General features: G+C 39.6%; 2 protein-coding genes across 2 annotated transcripts; one reads left to right on the forward strand and one right to left on the reverse strand.

The window, feature by feature from the left end:
• Positions 1-694: 694 nt before the first annotated feature.
• On the forward strand, positions 695-4,693 carry smim22 (small integral membrane protein 22). The gene is made up of 4 exons (XM_084371145.1): positions 695-760; positions 1,708-1,845; positions 2,789-2,859; positions 4,333-4,693. The coding sequence occupies exons 2-4, from the start codon at positions 1,716-1,718 to the stop codon at positions 4,378-4,380; spliced, it is 249 nt and encodes an 82-aa protein (XP_084227271.1). The 5' UTR covers positions 695-760; positions 1,708-1,715; the 3' UTR covers positions 4,381-4,693.
• A 2,723-nt stretch (positions 4,694-7,416) lies between these two features.
• Positions 7,417-18,379, reverse strand: rogdi (rogdi atypical leucine zipper). Its single transcript, XM_084371144.1, has 11 exons — positions 18,186-18,379; positions 15,583-15,654; positions 14,390-14,472; positions 14,016-14,070; positions 13,832-13,912; positions 13,309-13,404; positions 13,089-13,187; positions 11,767-11,880; positions 11,629-11,678; positions 11,222-11,348; positions 7,417-10,361 (listed from the first exon to the last, which is right to left on the reverse strand). The coding sequence occupies exons 1-11, from the start codon at positions 18,258-18,260 to the stop codon at positions 10,320-10,322; spliced, it is 894 nt and encodes a 297-aa protein (XP_084227270.1). The 5' UTR covers positions 18,261-18,379; the 3' UTR covers positions 7,417-10,319.
• Positions 18,380-18,460: the final 81 nt, after the last annotated feature.

Below are 18,460 nucleotides of genomic sequence, written 5' to 3' on the forward strand. Positions count from 1 at the left end.
ATTCACACTCTGTATACGATGAAAACTCTCTCTTTTCAGATCAGTTTGGGATCTTGGGGCTTCCAGAGACTTAAGTCACACGGGACAAGCTGTATGGAGCCATTTTATGTGAATGATGGCAAAACTATCGTATCAAAATTTATCTGGGGAAAACAGCAGTTGCTATCTCGTGATAATGGCCTAAATAACTTGTGATTTCAAGAAAACAAAATGAAATAAAACTTATTATCACAGGAAAACAGAGGAAACAATATGTTTGACCCAGGGCTGCTCATAGCTTCCATAGTTCATTACATCATTGTATGATGACAAATTTACAGAAGCCCATTAAAAAGTCAGAAATGATAAATTGTCATGGTTAAGTCGAAAACTCATTTTAAAATAATGTCTCATAATTCGACTTTTATTCTCATAGTTATTACTGAGTAAGTCCAAACCACGTGATAACATGGAATTTGTGTTAGTATTTTATATTTTGAGTATAAACTAACTTGGTGGAAATGATCTTCCATAGAGAGGAGCAATGATTTGCTTCATCGTCTGTTAGACTGGTAAGAACAAAGCATAATGCAGATACTGCATCATTTCTACATACTTTCTGGAGTCTGGAGTCGATAACTGAGGAGGAAATCAACAACACCGCTCGTTTTAAATGCGGAACAAGGCAGGTAGAGTCCAGTGCGTCACTGTCAGCAGGTGCGTCAGGTAGACCTTCGTACCCGGAAGGAAAGGACTAAAACGACAAACGATCCGATCACAGGTGAGCTGTCTGCTGTTCCTTACAAAGTAAAATATATCATACTGTAGGTGTAGTTTACGTTTGTTTTTATTGTACAGTGACATGTTATGTAGGCTACATTTTCATCTGAGTGAATGAGGCTGATGACTATAATGAAAGTTAGTGATGATGTCTAATGATTCCGCCTGGTTACAGTCAACACGGGAGGAAGTGCACTGATTAATCTGGCAAATAGCAAGATGTAGAAAACAATTACTAAATGTAATATAGTGTGTTAAGGTGAATTTTCCACTCTGCTCCTGTGTTGTTATGTTCTGTACATAACATAATATATTTTGTACATTACTGTATAAACACACACGCATATCTGATAATAATTATACTATACTATAAATAATTATATTTCTTACATTTCTATATGCAAGATTTTTAATAAATTCCTATATTCCTCCTTTTTCTGTGAATTGTTAAATAATAAAAAATAAATAAAAATGTAAAATAAGTTTGTCAGCTATGTGCTATGAAGTGCGCAGTAATTCAGTTTAAACTAACTGTGCAGAGCCTAATACAGATAGGCCTATATCATATCGGCATATATGTTGTCTGACATGCACCAATATAACTTTTTTTTTCCCACAGAACATAGGCCTAATTCAGGAAATGATAATCTGAGTAATTTATAATTATGAAATTTCCAGTGAAGTTTATTGTTTCAGTGAACTGATTTTGGACAATAAAGTTTATTGTCAGCTGTAAAGTATCCTACCTCCATTACATGTCTTTGTCACAAGTGTTTGATAACCATATTTGAGGGGTCAGTGCAAAAAAAAGGTGTGTTTATGTATAAGAATATTGGACAATAAATCAATATCAGATATTGTTTTACTCCCTAATATTGGTAACAGAATCAGCCTGCCAGCCATCCAGTGAGCTCTAATGCTGCACTGTGTGTGTGTTTGTGAAACTAGACAGAGCGATGGGGCCAAGGGACCTGGAGCAGGAGTTTGAGGATCAGTTCAACGATGTGGTTTCCAGACTGCAGTCCAAGCAGCTCTTCCAGTCTGACTGGGACATCGCCTCTTTTGCAGTCTTCTTCATCTTCATCGGTGAGTGAAAGTGAAGGAAATTAACTAATCGGGTAAAAATGCTCTGATGATCTCTATACCACAAAAGCATCAGGGTCCAGTTTCACAAACCTGTTGTTACCGGAGTTAACGCAAATTAGAAAATGAGCAGAGAGCGTTAAAACGTTTACATTGAACATTCCCCAGTGCCTCTTCAGCCACTTCTTCATCATTCCTTAGCCCACACCCCTGTTCACCAGTTCACAGTATTCAGAGCAGTCCAAATTCTAGATATAATTGGTAGATTGAGTACAAAAGGCACAAAATCAAGGGCTGGTCAATAGGAATAGAGTTTTCTAAGCTTCAGAAATGACGAGACAGTACGACCAGACACAGATTGTATTTACATGAAGTAGAGTCAGTGATTCCCATTGGAGCAATAATCTGCTCACAATGAAAACACTCAAACTAATAAATAACTGAATAAATCAGCAGTTCTCAGAGGAAAATAAGGTCCCAGAAGCTAGAAAGGTGGCAGGGTCTGCCACATATAAACAAAGTAAAACGGTATGAAACTGTGTTGTCCTTTAAGGTCAGTTTGTTTATTCAGTTTATTCTGTCATGAAAACAAAGAGAGTTTGTTTATTTAGTTTGTTTATTTAGAAAAACATCAGTCAATGAAGATCTTTCTCTTCTCATTAACATTTCTTCCACAATACAACAGGGTGCACTTTTAAAGATACAAATATAACTTTGAACTTGGCTCTATCAGATTCTTTCACTGTCAGGGCCTCCAGCTTCAGTTGTCCTTCAACTACACATGTTGGAGCTTTTCCACCCTGGCAAGAAAACAGTTCTTCACTGAACACTGATGACCTGTACTGTGTGTGTGTGTGTGTGTGTGTGTGTGTGTGTGTGTGTGTGTGTGTGTGTATGTGTGTGTGTGTGTGTGTGTGTGTGTGTGCGCGCGCGTGTGTGGTGTCAGGTATGGTTCTGCTGCTCGTCATCCTGGTCCTCATCCGCTGTTGCTGCTGCTGCTGCTGTGATGATGAGAAGGTACACACACACACACACACACACACACACACACACACACACACACACACACACACACACACAGGGGCGCCGCTAGGGATTTTGGGCCCCATGAAAAATAACTTAATAACTTAATAACTTAGTGTCATTATTTTTTCTGTATTATAATTTCATCATCATTAGGGGCCTCTCTGGGCCCCCCTCAATCATGGGCCCCTAGAATCCGTCTCCTTTACCCCCCCTTTTCAGCGCCCCTGCATAACACACAACACACAAACCAGATCTTAACCACAGTGCTGTCACATGATAAAAAAAACATTTTTTGTACAATGTGAATAAAAACGTGAGAGTTTCGCAGATGTGTGACTGCTCGCTATTGAATAAACTGCTGAGTGTCTGTTAGAAGGTGATGAGTTCAGAAACAGCTTTAAGAGTCCATAGAGAGGCTGCATAACCAAGACAGACCTGCAAAGAAAAGATGTCCACACATCTTAGGACGGACCACTGCAAAGTAGAGAAACACAGTGTAAAAATACGAGAACATGTTGAAAGGAATAATTTGACATTTTGGGTGTCTCGCTGATATACTGCAGATGTGAAGAATGACAACAAGTCTTATGGTACACTTAGCATAAAGACTGGGAAACAGCTAGCTCTCATCGAACACAACAAAACCACCTAACAGCACTTCTAACGCTCACTAATCAACATGCTATATCTGGTTTGTTTAATCCCTTCCCAAACCTTCACAGAGAGTGTAAAAGGGACATGTTGTGGTTATGTGCCAAACTGTTTCTTAGCCAGACGTAATGGGGTCTCTGCAGGCTGCCTAGCACCTTTACAGTGATGAAGGATTGAACTCAACTGTTTCTAAATAGACCACTTTCTTTTATTATACCACTGTTATCATTGTCCACTGAGTAAGCGAAGCAAAAACATTCTAGTAATGGTCTAAAGTCATATCAAAGGCTTTGATGAACCATGGAGTTTAAACGCACTACAAGGTTAAATAGTATTGATTTAATAATGATGCCTCTATATGAACTACAGAAGCAAACCAGACCATCAGTGAGAAGCTTGGTTATTTCTGTATGATTATTATGGTCATTCTTAATGCTTGTCACCAGGTCAGATTCAGACTTTTACAGGTCATAAAAGTCATAAAATTAAAACAGTTTTTACGACAGAGTGCTGAGAATGAATCACAGCCTGAGGAAAAGGAGCTGCTCTGTAGTCTGGTGGTATGGAACTAAAACAAAGTTTACTTTGTTTCACCATTGTCATCTTTGTCCAAAGGGGACATCAGAACATGTACATGTACATTCAGATGGCTGAGTGAACCTTCTCATGTCTTCTATATCAAAGACAGGACTATTCATCACCTTCTTGCTGGCATTGTGGATGCAGAGAAAACGTCACTGATCCTGGCATGTGGTTAAATGAACTGAAACATGGATGAGCTCATTAAGGACTTTCTTTCTTCTTTCTCAACAGCCTCGTAGACGGAAGGTGGGCATAGAGAACATGGCTCTGGAGCCCTGACAGCTGAACTTCACTGATCAAGTATTGTGAAGGTTGATGAAGCAGCAATCAATAGTCTGTAACCAGATGTAGTCTACTTGCACATAGAATAGTTGTTTCTCATGAGCCCCAGTTAAGGAAATGTAACACACATGATCTCATTGACTGTCACTGATATGTGGGCTTTATTGTTTATTGCTAGGATACCACAAAGGAGCTCTCTGTGTTTTTATGCCTGTGTAGATTTGAATGTCACTTCCTTTTATTTTGTTTGCTGAAAGGATAACAATTCAATGTAAAGCTTTTACTAAGAAATAAATTCATAAAAATGTAAGCTTGCTCTATGATTATTTATTGGTGTATTCCTTCTCATCATTGTTCATTAATGGAGTGCTTTTCTTTGCAAACAGACACAAAGACATTTGTAGAGGACAAAGTACACAGAATCTGACGGTATAAATCATAAAACAGTAAACAGATATGTTGTTCTGAGGAAAACAGGAAGGTTTACAGGCTCAACCAGGCTGGATCACTCAGAGCTGTAGACTGCCTTGCTCTCTGTGGGCTCTAACAGTATCTCAGTTAGTTTTTCTCTTCAAACTTTTGCTCTTCCTGTGTTTGTTTCTCTCAGAATACATACAGTTCACCACTTTAAACACACATCAATTCACTTCTGGCCAGAATCCCTCCATGTTTGTGTGCAGAGATTGCAGCGATGCAACACATCCCTTTGTTGCATTTAGAACAGTGTAGTTTTACTGCTCCACATCTGTCAAACAGTTGGTTTAAAACTCAGCAGTATTGATGCAACTAATTAAATTGCATAAGATAAGCAAATAAAGTAATTTATCAAATAACTGAAGTTATTAAAACTAAACTCATCATTATGAAATGTTCTTTCTACATATATTTTCATGATGACTGAATTTTATTGGATATATCATTTTTCCTTATTTCAAAATATTTCAAAAGAGCAACGGAAACACACAGCAGTGAGGACATTATCAGTCTTTTTATTTGCATAAGGAAACTATCCAGATCCTGATGAACAGGAGCAGAAACACTCAGTGCTTGAGACGCAAGTGAGAAAAAAAACAATTCTATTCATCCATTTTCTAAGTGTGATTGGAAATGTTTTCTCTCCTGTGCTCATGATTTCAAATCACAATGTGTATATGTTATGTGCTAGCAAGTTATGTAGCATTACTGTCATGTCTTTCTTTTGGCTAAGTAGTATGTATTATAATTGGCGCTAATCTGCTGTTAGTGTGGCAGATGGTATAATGTCTATTATCAGCACGTCAGATTAAACATTAGAGTAACATTTAATGAGCATTATTATGTTTTATCATAACAGAAATGGTTATAATGGTTACTGTGAGTTCCAGCAGTAAGAGTACATTACTTTTTTCTTATGTTTTATGTTCAAATTGTCATTGTTAACACCAGCAGTAGAATTAATATTAGGCTAGTAGTTACCAGAAGGCTCCAGAAGGGGGAGGATATGACAGATGAAAAAATAGAATTATTCTAAGTGCTGTATTGTAGGAAACTGGACATGTTTCAGTATCTAGAAGATGTGTCACTTTCATCTAAGAGGCTTCTTCAGTTCTAACTAACTGGAGGGGAGTTGCAGGTTTTTAAACTCTGTGGGAGTGTCCTTACAGAGTCGTTAAGGACGCGTGTGAGCTCTGAGTTTCAGAGTCGTTAGGGCCACTTGTGGGTCGTTAGCCCAACCGGCCTTCATGTGGGTTGCTAGGGCTAGGTGAGGCCAGGTGTTAATGGTTGTTAACCTGTCTGGAGAGGGAGCTCAGTACAGCATTGTAGGTGGGTGATAAGTAATGTCGTAGTCCACCTCCTCTGTTCAAAGACGGTTGTTCCAGTTTGACATAGATGGATTCTTTTACTCCTCTTTCAAACCATCTGTCTTCTCTGGCCAAGATGCTTACATTGTTGTCCTCAAAGGAATATTTTTTCTCCTTCGGATGTAAGTGGACAGCAGAGTCTTGACCTGAGGAGTTGGCCTGCAAAAGCCTGCAACTCCTCCAGTTAGTTAGAACTGAAGAAGCCTCTTGGATGAGAGGTGAAATGTCTTCACGACACTGAAACATGTCCAGTTGCCTACGATACAGCACTTAGAATTACCATGTCCGATGACTGAGAACCTTCATCAACAAAAATAGAATACATTTTTTATTTAATTGCCAAAAAGTTCCCCCCATGTTCACAGATAAACAACCTGCCATACAACCTGTTCATAAACACAGGAGAGAAACTTCGAAAATGGATCACCAAATTTTTTTTTCTTGCTTGCCTCTCAGGGCTTCAGTACATGCTGCAGGTCTGTTTTTCAGGTCCGAAGAGCTTACACTGTTTGATCTAAGCCACAGTCAAAGTCTGTCTTTGTGGAACCAGTCCCATGAGTCTCTTCACATGTGACTGCATACTAACTAAGGAGTAAGAACCTTAATGCCTCTATATGTTACTTACTCTGGCAGGATCCAATTTTTTTCTCTTCATTAGGAGTGAGATTTTTTTTTAAAGGAACAGTCATTCTCTACTCACCCCCATTCTGGTGGAAAGTCAGGTGAAGTTTCATAGTCTACAAAACGTTTGTTTTTTCACATTATAAAAGATCCATCAAGTATCAAGTCAAGTCCCCATCAGCATCTATCATACATCCCTCATCCGTTGTTTAGGAGAATGCAGCAACGCCGTTTTGCTGTGAAGCTCCACAATGTTCTGTGGACAATGAAACTTCACCCAACTTTCCATCAGCATGAGGATGAGGAGATACTGACTGAGTTTTAGTTTTTGGGTGAACTGTTCCTTTAATATCACAATTGTATGAAACGTAAAAAGAAGTGGGTAAAAAGACCCAAAAGTCATTCAGAGCTAATAAAGTGTATTTGATCTGAACTGTGAAACACAGTTGGCATCGGAAGCATCTGAATAGTGGAGACAAAGTGTAATGAAAAGTTGAATGCAGACATCTTTATATGTAGTTTCACTGAAGCAGGCAGCAAGAGCCAAGAGGGAGTGCTCAATATGGACGGCTTATCATTTAGAATATTTTATTGCACAGATATCAGATAAATTATTTCCACATTTTATATGATAGGCAGCTTTTTAAAGTAGATTAACACTTACTGGAATGAAGTCATTTGTTCATGATTGGATTAGTGTTTGGTTCACAGGGAATCAACGCATGTGCAAAAAGTGTAAAATAAATATGAACATAGAGCAGACAGATCAAAGATTACATCAACAGCCATGACAAGTAGCTTATCATTTAGACATATCCATGTAGTAACAAACAGGGAATGTGAGTCATGTCATTTCCACCAAATGAACAACAAAAACAAACAAAAAACACCCACCGAAAAACAAAGCACTGGCCCAGATCCAAAGTCTGCCCTAACGCCATGTTAATGTCATATTGGAGTTATTGTAATTACCAGTTTCCAACTTGTAAACAGTGTTCATGTTAACATCCAAGTCATAATCACAACACAGATTTTTCTAAAAAGCACCCATCTATCAGACTTGGCACTTCATAATACTGAAGCACCCGAAAACCAGAAATGATAAAAAATGTTGTTCAATTTAATTAAACCCAATTTTAATGGTTATGATGTTATACTGTTAATGCACAGTGTTTTTATTTTTCATATGACCAACTCTGTCATCATTTAACATGAACATGAACTTGAATGACATGAACACTTATAAGTTGTAAACCTGATAATGTTTTCCCATCTCTACCATCCATCCCACATGATGTGATCCAGAGCCTGAACCTCGGGGTGATGTGTTCAACATCAAAGTGTGTTTCTAGGTGTTTGGGGAACTACTGCATTTGAGAAACAAGTAGTATAAACCCTTTGCATCCCTAGAAGGAGCTGTGTGAAGTTTAATAAATGCCCTCATGTGATGTCACTCAAGTCACTGTTGGTTGCAGACTACAAGTTTGAAAATGAAAAAAAAAACAACCTGTTGTTGTGCAGTTAGGAAGACGTGAGCTTACCATAAATGAAGATATCTGGTTGTGCTGCATTGATTTGACTCCAATGCTAAATCAGTGGAGTGATCTTTTAAGTGCATAAATGGCTAAGGACGTAGAGCGAATCGTCCACTATTCACAATGTCGGTGGTTTGATCCCTTGCTGTCGTGCAAGATACTGAAGATACCCAAATAGCTCCTGATGGTTGTTCAATTGGTGTTTGAGTGTGATGGTCATCATCATGGTGATCATAGAGATACAGTGGGGTGCTCTGGATAGAAGGCGACCAGAAAAGCGCCTGAATGAATTCATTTACCATTCACCATTGCATGAGATGAGCCGGGTGTGAGGGTTCTAAACAGCACATTGTGACATCATGTGACCTGGATAAAGCAATGAGTGATGTGTGAGAGGGCAGACATTGGGACTGGGCCACAAACACATGGTACTATACTGTCAGTGAATGATGTTTGTATTCCCTAAAAGATCACAGTGGGAAATGTTCCCCTCATACTAATGCATCCCCTCACAGCTAAGACGTTTATTCTTTCCCCTTGCAAAAATATACTCTGCATGTGCAACACTTAGCCTAAAAACCTGTCTCATAATTAAAAATAAGGAATTAGTGAAACTGAAACAAATCCTCAGAGTAAGGGAGCCATTTTTATAAGAAATGCTTAGTGTCATCCAGGATAACATGAGCAGATACAACATTGTGGACGGTTTCATTAGTACAGGTGGATGTACTGAGATTCAAAGATTGCTCCGGGTTGTTCTATTGTCCTTCCATAAAGAGGACTTCTATTAAATAAATAATAAGAATGTTTCAAATCTGTGCAGCAAAGGTTAAGATATCCTGACTTTGAGTTCCTACTATGGGTCAAGTTCCGAAAACACTGGAGCTTACAAATCCCATAATGCATCTCTTCAGTGTTTGTTGGACCCTCCTTCCAAGCAAATGGCCACTTCTTTCAATCCCACACATCCACTTTCAAACGCAGACTTTCTATTAGAAATCTGTGACCCAATAAGAAGAAAACACAAGTTTACATCTACTGATTCAGCCAAGAACAAACCATCTATAGAGGAATCTGGCAACCCATTTCTATGTTCCGCCATCTGCTTGTAGTGACTTTCTGCTGCTCAAAGACACAAGCTTTGACAAAGTGTTTTTTCGGTCACTTGGAGGCAGTGGAACAAGCTGAAACCTCAACAGCTCACTACATCTTAGCACTTGTTACCATACATAAACAACAGGTTTGGAACTTCTTTTTTTTTTTTTAACACAAAAATGTGCATTTAATGGTTAACTTATTGGTAGTCGGCATTAGAATCAGGTAGTTATTGGCACCTTCTTAGTAGTGCTAACCATGAATACAAAACTGAATTTGACATGTAAAACCAGGTGCTCTTCTAGAGCCTGAGAGAAACAAAGTATAGTGTGACAGAGGGCAAACAAATGAGGAAACTGCTGTGAAGGAACTCAAAGTAATCTAGAAAAAAAATCCTCCCACTGTGAGCTCTTAGTGCTGCTTCGTCTTTCAACCCTGAGTGCACAAATTAGTGTTCCAAACAACAAGACAGTTCACAAGACTTTGGGATAAGAACCAGATGACTACTCAACAAGTACTAAGTTTCTTGAATCTAACAACAAAAAAAATCTAATATCAAATCAGCAACAGTCACATTCATTCACTGATATCTTCAAGTCAGTGCTGGGAGATGCAATACACATGTATCAGAAAAACGTCAGTCAGCTGGGCTAACACATCTGCAAATGGCAAACATTGATATCTGTTGGGCTTTGATTGGCTCCCTCAGCTAATCATGCAACACTTGGAAGTGAATGACCGGATGATAAATATATAAAAAAATAAAAGCCTTCCAAGGATGTCCCTTACACTTGTGTGGTTAGTTTGGGTCTGAGCAGTCTCTGGCGAGTGGACAGAAGGTGGATTAGAAAGGTCTGTAGTTCCAGAAACTGGAGAAGACAGATATCTGCAGAGAGGGGAGGACAGAGGAGCTTAGTTAGATCATACATTACAAATGCAAGGTTAATTATCTACCTGACAATTATATACTGTATTTGAGGCCAACAGTAGCCTTCAAGGAACAGATCCAATATCGAAGAACAGTGATCTTGAGGCTGCAGTATTTAATAGGGGTATAATGATCCATTCATATAGATATTAACAGATTCAATGATAAATGATCTGATATCATCGCTGCGAAGTATAAACATGGATCCATATCATCATCTTTAATATACACCTTTATTTTGAAATTCCCATGGCATCTCCGTCACCTTTTCCCTCCAAGCCTTGAAACCAATCTTTAGCATTAGCTTGTCTCTTAATAAAGCTCATAATAAACTTCATTTCATCTCGCAATGCTTATAATCAAGTAATGCAATAAAATAAATGTGTCGCCGTTGGATGAATTCAGTAACTATGATGTATGTATGTAACTATTGTTTTCAACCGTAATGACAAAGTGTTTTGAATAGTTTGCGCCTCTGGCTTCTTCTCCATGGCAAGGGCAGCAGAGGCTCATGGGTATTGTAGTATTTAGAGCCATGCTAGTATTCTGCCATGCTAAAACGACAGATGGAACATGATTTCTAAGAAACAAACTAACTATTTAATCTTTTTATACCAGTTTTAATTATTTAATTTAAAAGGAAAACTTGAAATGGGAATAGAGTGGGAGCAGCAGCCCCTCCCACTTGGCAGCTCTGTTGTTGAAATAGTTAACATACATAGATTACTGCAGCTTTAAAGAGTCTGTGTCACTTTAGGATTCATCAAGTGAGAATGGAGTCAATGTGTTCACAATCATGTTGCATGAGAGACACCCACCTTGTCCTTGAGCTGCTGACAGAGCTGCAGGGAGATGGTGAAGAATACCAGCGTATCATTTAGCCAAGGCACCACACACTCTACCTTGTGAACGTGACTCACTTCAAACCGGTTGTTGTTGAGCTCACTGTGGAGGAAAGAGTGATTAAAGGGACCTGAAAGATAGACATCCTGAGTGTGGGATAGTGCCAAGCTAGATTTCCAAACTGCTCAGAAAATACAGTACACACAAATTATTTCTCAATGCAAGTGTTAGCAGTAACAATCTGTTTCTTTCCATTTACTTCATTTATCACTTCTTTTTTAAAGTATCCATTGCATGTATTGTTCAGTTTAATATTTGTATGTGTACTGTATGCCGCAGAAACAAAGAAACAAAGAAAGGACAGAATTGACGCAGGACTTACAACATTGCCCCTGGGTTGTGCAACACTGAGCTTCCAGCTTGCTTGAAATTCTGAGACAATAAAACAAAACATGAAAACGTCAATCACATGAGGCTGTGTATTGCTTCACATAGTGTTGAAGAGTCAAAAGGATCTGACCTTGGTGGTGTTGGGAGGCAGCACATGAAGCTGGTACACAGTCAGACACAGTTTGCTTAAATTGATGTAGAAGTTCACCATGACGTCTCCTGGCATGGGAGGAGTGAACATCTTCTGTTGAGGGAAGGAGATAAACAGCAGGGTGAAGAGTGGAGGTCAGCAGCATGAAGCTTCATGCTACACACACTGATATGTTTATTCTTCCAATGCCCCCCTCAGTTCTTACACTACATGGCCAATATTATGTGGACACCCTAACATTCACAGTTGACAGTGTGACTGCGACACAATGAGCACTAACTTGCTGTTGTAACAGCGTCTGGATTCAGTCTTTCCACCAGCTGAACCTGCTGCAGGGTTTTTCTCCTATTCAACCACCAGAGCATCAGTGAGGTCCGACACTGATGACGGTGATAAAATCTAGCTCACAGTCAGTGTTCCAGTTCAAGCTGAACATGTTGGTAGGGGTTAAGGTCAGGGCTCTGTGCAGGCCTAAAGTAAAGTTTTTCCAAACCAAACAGGGAATTCCCTTTCTTTATGGACCAGACTTTGTGCACTGGTGGCATTGTTATGTTCAAACAAGAGAGGGACAGAGAATAATTGTGCCCTGTGTCCCGAGCAGGTCTTTAAGGTCCTATGATCAGGGTTAGCTGGCAGTTCCTCGATCTAGGCTTAAAACAAAGGAGACCCTGATTTTGAGGTTGCGGCTACTAAACTTTGGAACTCTTTCCCATTTGACTTAAGACCCATTTGTTTAGACTTGCCTTTGTGAAGATTTTTTTTTTTCATTCCTGCTTTTATTGTGTTTTAAGTCCACATGCACATTGTTACATTATTGTCTCCGCGAAGCACTTTATGATTACCAAGAAATCTTTGGCTTTGCTTGTCAATTATAGTTTTACATCTCCAGGCCTAGAAAAGTATCCAAATGAAACAATTTGGATCTATGTTTGAATTGGCTATCCCATGCAGGAGTCAAAAGAAGACAAAGCATCAAGTTAAAGTGTCACAAGCCAAAAAAGGTTGAGAGCCAGGTGTCTAAAATATCACTGTATGCTGGAACAAAGAGGTCCAGACCAATACAATTGCAAAATTGTACACAAAAGTATGAGGACATATGTTTTATGTACTTCACCACATTGACAGTCTTGGTCAGAACTCTTCAATAACCAGGGATTCTTATCAAATTTGTTATTTGTTCATCTTCGTTAGCAGATTTGATCAGAATCATTTCTGCCTCAAAAACCCACTGTTACTCAAACACTGATCCTTACTGTGTTAAAGCTGTGTTTGTGTAGTGTTTACTGTCTCATGTCCTGTACCATCAGACCGCTGGTGGCCAGCTCAGGAAGCGTCATGGAGGCCGGAGTGGTGAGGCGGTTTCTTGCTCGCGTCAGTTGGAGCATCACTGCGTCCATGAGCTGCAGCAGTAACAGAAACATGAAGCCAGGATCACTGACACAGTTAAGGGGATCTCATCCATGTTCAGCTGTGCACTGGGTGGATCAGGGTGTAGTTGTCATGAGGAGACAGAGGACAGACCTTATTAACCTCAGCCCCTGTCTTGAAGTGGTAGCTATCATCATGGCTGCTCAGCAGCTGCAGAGCCTGGTTCACATGGTTCCTAGCATCCTGGATCTGATGGATGAACGGAGACAAGACAGGTGGAACGGTGAACGGGATTCCAACATTAAGATAATTTACATACAAAAGGAACATTTTATATTTGAAGCCAAGATAAGAAAGTTGTTGTTGGCATCAGTTATCAGTACACAGTGAAATGTGCTGAATGTTGAATGAAAGAATTGAGTGTTCTTAATCCTACAGAAGCCCAGTATTCATGTTAAAGGATGTTTTGACTGTCATTAGGCTTGCAGTGGGTATCAGGCTGTGTGTTATACATCCACTGAGCATCATTCTCTAACCTTGACCTAACATACTTTTAAATAGTCTTTACTAGGGGAGTCAGACAGTTCAGATAATACTCACAGCTTGAGACAAACAGAACAGTTTTTCTCTATTTTCTCTCCGTCATAGTGTTGCACACTGACAGACTGAACTGTACCTGCTGCAGTTTCCACTGCTTGTCCTCTCTGAACTGAAAGTGCAGTGCCTGGCTGTTCTTTGCAACCTTCAGGTTTATGTCCTGTTAAAAAAGGCAAAACATTAACAAGGAACATGTGAGCTTCAACCAATGTGTCATTTTCACACAAAGGGAAAACAGCCTCAATGAGAAGAGACAAACTCACAGCCTGAGTCAGAGCCTCGCCCTGCAGAGTCAGCACCCCCTTCACTTGATCCATGCTGCAAAACAACACATCACATTTTTATCACAACATGGAGAGAGGAACAACAGCACAGCCACTTTATGGGAAGGGAAGGCTTTGCTGTGTGTGAAGGAGGGCAACGGCTCTGAAAGATTACAAGATGACGGAAATGAGCAACATGGTCATTCTCAGCATATTTCAAACCAACTATCACTGAGCATCTGACAGCCACTTCCTCCACAGAAAAACATTGTTAAGTAACAGACAGGGCCAGTTATTTCACTAAAGACAAGCACAGTAACCGTACACCAAAAAAAAGTCTCACTTAAAAAACAAAATGGTTATATAGGTATTACGTTGAGCTGCCGAGGATGAAGTTTTCCTGTTTGAGCTGACTCTCCAGACCTGGTGTCGGCATGGAGAAACGTCTTGATGCCTCCTGTCGATGGCAGAGAAAACGTACCATCAGTAACAAATCTTAATCACACTGTTGTGAAGTTACGGCCTTTGTGTTAACATTGTACATTGATACTGATGGCCAGTCCATGCACTGATCGCATACCTGGTGTCTAGGGATTCCAAATGACGGAAATTCATCGTAGCATCAGATGACTTTTAAGGAACAGTTCACCCAAAAATTAAATCCAGTCATCATCTCCTCCCTCCATGCTGATGGAAAGTCAGGTGAAGTTTCGTAGTCAACAAAACATTTCTGGAGCTTCACAGCAAAACAGAGTTGTAGCATTCTGCTAAACAACTGAAGCAGCTGGAGACTTGTTTTAAAATTTAGAAAGAAAACAAACAAACTAAAATAAATAAATAAATAAATTGTCACTACACAGCTTGTCCAGCATAATTCAAGGAAGACTTGACACACAGTTGAGCGTGTGCACCCAGACGGGATGCGCACGAACATTTTTAACTTTGCAACTACAGTGAAGATTTTGGCTTTAAAAAGGGTGTAAGTCACATCTTTTCAAATCAATTTGGGGTCTCTGGGCTTCCGGAGACTTGGATTACATCAGATGAGCTGTATGGAGCCATTTTTTTCAGTTATTTTTTAACATTTAAAAAAAAAGTCCCCATCTACTTGAGAAGGCTGCAATGCTGTTTTTCTGTGAAATTCCAGAAATGTTCTGTGGCAGAAAAACTTCGCCTGACTTTCCATCAACATGAAGGTGAGTAGATAATGACTGAATATTCATTTTGGGAGAGTTTATAATGCTACTTACTTTTGTGGTACAACAAACTTGGCAAGCACAGTCTCCAACACTGGATCCTACATTTCCAATAATGCAACTTGATAGCATCTCTTTGATAGACCCTACCTGCCTCTTCAACACCCACATCTTTCAGACTCCCTGCTACCACTTTATAAATGCACACTTGAGTCTTCAATGATATCACTATGGTATAATCAGGGTTATTTCTATTTCTATGGTTAGTACTAACCATAACAAATCAACAGATCTTCATGTGTGAAGGTAGTGAGATGGTCCTCTTCACTCAGCCCTAAATACAGTTGTATACATGAAAGCTGAACTTTTACCTTGAGGACATCCTGGAGCTGCTTGAGAACAGCGTGCACTTCTTCTTTAAGCAGCCAGTTGAATTCCTCCTCCTGACAGAAAAAAAAAAGTATAAAATAAAATAAAGATTTAAAAAAGGGGTGGGTTAATAAGCAATCTCAAAACCATCCGGTCAATGGATGAATTCCGTTTTTCCTTACACTATGTTTCTCTATTACAAGGGCGAATGACTATAACTATATAGTACTATAACGATTACTGTCATTCACGATTAATCTGCCAATTACTTACACAATCAGTAAATCGGTAATAATCTATAAAATTTCCAAAATTCAAAAGTGAGGACTTCAAATTGCCTCTTTTGTCCAACCAACGGTCCAAAATCCAAAGACTCTTTATTAACTGTCATAGATGACAAAGAAAAGCAGCAAATCCTCACATTTAAGAAGCTGGAACTAGCTTTTTTTTTTTTTAATGGCTGGAATGATTAATTGATTATCAAAACAGTAAATGTTCTTTCCATCAGCTTATTGACTAATAATTGCAACTTCAGCAGTCTCCACACAGGTGAATCTCAAACTCCCTTTCCTCAGGAGAAACATGACTTCTCTGTCTCCACCAAAGGAGACACAGAGGCAGCCAAGGACTTCACCTGGACACAGAGTGGACTGAGCTTGGAGCACTGAGACCCAGTGTGTATACTCAAAGCAGACTGTACTTTCTGAGGGGGTTCTAGTTGTTCAACATCTACAATATCATGCTGTAGATGTTGTATCATTCAGGAGTTCTTCCTGATGAGCTTGTCCTGGGGGTGGTACTAGGTGTCAGAGAGAACAGAGCATCGTGGCGCAGCTTCTTCAGGAGCAGCTTCTGCTACAGACTGACACCACCTGAACACCACAGGACACGCTTCAGTCTGTACAGCTCCTCTCTTCACTGCTGGACACTGACAGAGATTATTGTTATTAGCTCTGAAGCTATATTTAACAAGGTGTGATAGAACTACATCAATACTACACAGAACTACATTAATACTACACAGAATCAACATTTGGTTGAAAGAAAGTGAAAACTAGTGGAGATGTGAATTTTTGAAAATGACAGATTCTTCATTCTGGTAAAAAAAAAAAAAAATCCTGTTATTAATTTGATTACTGTAACCATCCAGCAACAACTACTTCAATGAATACATGTTGTAAATTATCCTTAGGGTCTCTTGGAGGTTTAGGTTCCTTGTATGTGTATTCTAAACCTTATCACATGCCCATTTTTGACTGGATTTAGTTTTAATTTGTCCACAAAAAGGCTGAAGTCTACGTCAGAGAGCCAAACTTCAAAAATTAATTACTAAAAAAGTATTTGGAGTACAGCTATAGGATTGTGCAAGGTGCCATGAATTCAATAGGTGTCAACATGGTTTTTTTTCCAAGAAAATCCCTGACAAGAACTGGGAGGCCCTAGGTAAATTGGCATGGAATGACCCCTAAACAAACAAACTCTCTTTGTTTCCATGACTGAAGAAACAAACTGACCTTAAAGGACGACACAAGTTATACTGCTCTACTTTGTGTATATGTGGCGGACTCTGCCACCTTTCTAGCTTCAAACAGTGCACTGGGGACCTTATTTTCCTCTGAGAAAAGCTTATTTATTCAATTAACTAAATATATATATATATCCCTCATCCCTTTTAAACAGTTACAGTTTACTACATTTAATTTCTGCATTTTTTTCAAAATGTCCTTTTCTGATGTCTGGATAATGTGATGTTTAAAGAATCAAACCCACAAATGCTGATGCTCAAGGAGCTGCACGAGGGCAAATTCTATTGCTTCAGTACAACAGTTTTCCACCGAAGCCAGGCAGCGACCCGTTCATTAGAATCAGGTGTGTTGGGGCAGGGAAACACCTAAAACACTCAGGGCAGAGCCCTTTTTTGAGTGGCAGTGTATTTCATCATTATTTATCCACATGATTATGTGTCCTATCAAGGTTTTCATATTCATTGTATTGAACAGTGGTTAACAGCTGTTTACCAATGTAACAGCATGAACATCTGGAAAGGGAAACGGTGCAACATAGTCGATTTATTACAGCTCATGTATACTGTCATCCTCTAACAACCATTTCCTGAGACATACCATAATGCCTGGGATGTGTACATGACAATTAACTTCATGTTTGCTTTTCATTTTGTTGAGTTTGATTTAAGCTAACGTTATTGTGTCTATGATTTGCACCAAATGGGCTAAAATCTTGCCAGTACAGACAACCAGTGACAGTTTCTATAGAGAGTGGTTGACTCTGTATGAAAAGCAGACTGAGACGCTTAGTTGTGGGTAACAACAGATCTGATCATTGACTACATGCGTAGCTCTGTGCCGTTATGAACGCTTACACACAGTCAGGCCCGCTGTCAACATCACAGTGAGCTGCCCTGGATATAGCACCTGCGCTGCAGCGCGAGGATGTGACTGTCCTGTAAACCCGCTTACATTATTATAAAATATCGATTACATATGTCAACATGTTATAATGACCGACAGCTCGGACAATCCAGATAGCCCAACAGCACTGTGTCCCTGCCTACTCGCAGTGCTGCAGCAGAGACACAACAACTCACCAACACAGCTCTCTCCACCTGACTGGCAGCCGACATCTTGGGCAACTCGGACAGGGATCTCTGCGAGTTAAGCATTGTGTGCAGCGAACAGAAACAAACCCTCGAATGTCACCTTAAAACGCTGCTGTCCCGTCCTCAGGATGAAGGCGTCTCTATGCACTAGCTTAGCTGAGGGTCTGTTGCCTTCAGGTGCTGTCAGAAATAACGCGAGCTTCCATATGAACGACCCACATCAGCGACAAATACAATTAAAAAAAAAAAACCCTTTGGATTAA

Source organism: Pagrus pagrus, assembly GCF_965226575.1.
Source record: "Pagrus pagrus genome assembly, chromosome: 13".
NCBI classification, from domain to species: domain Eukaryota; kingdom Metazoa; phylum Chordata; class Actinopteri; order Spariformes; family Sparidae; genus Pagrus; species Pagrus pagrus.

Bases quoted from the DNA above. Each gene is read 5' to 3' on its own strand.
- rogdi (XM_084371144.1), bottom strand. From the start codon at position 18,260: ATGCTTAACTCGCAGAGATCCCTGTCCGAGTTGCCCAAGATGTCGGCT. The intron at 13,188-13,308 runs GTCTGTCCTCTG...TTACTGCTGCAG, and splicing joins CAGGGGCTGAGGTTAATAAG to CTCATGGACGCAGTGATGCT. The intron at 11,881-13,088 runs GTACAGGACATG...TTCCCTCAACAG, and splicing joins TGGCCACCAGCGGTCTGATG to AAGATGTTCACTCCTCCCAT.
- smim22 (XM_084371145.1), top strand. From the start codon at position 1,716: ATGGGGCCAAGGGACCTGGAGCAGGAGTTTGAGGATCAGTTCAACGAT. The intron at 1,846-2,788 runs GTGAGTGAAAGT...GTGTGGTGTCAG, and splicing joins AGTCTTCTTCATCTTCATCG to GTATGGTTCTGCTGCTCGTC. The intron at 2,860-4,332 runs GTACACACACAC...CTTTCTCAACAG, and splicing joins GCTGCTGTGATGATGAGAAG to CCTCGTAGACGGAAGGTGGG.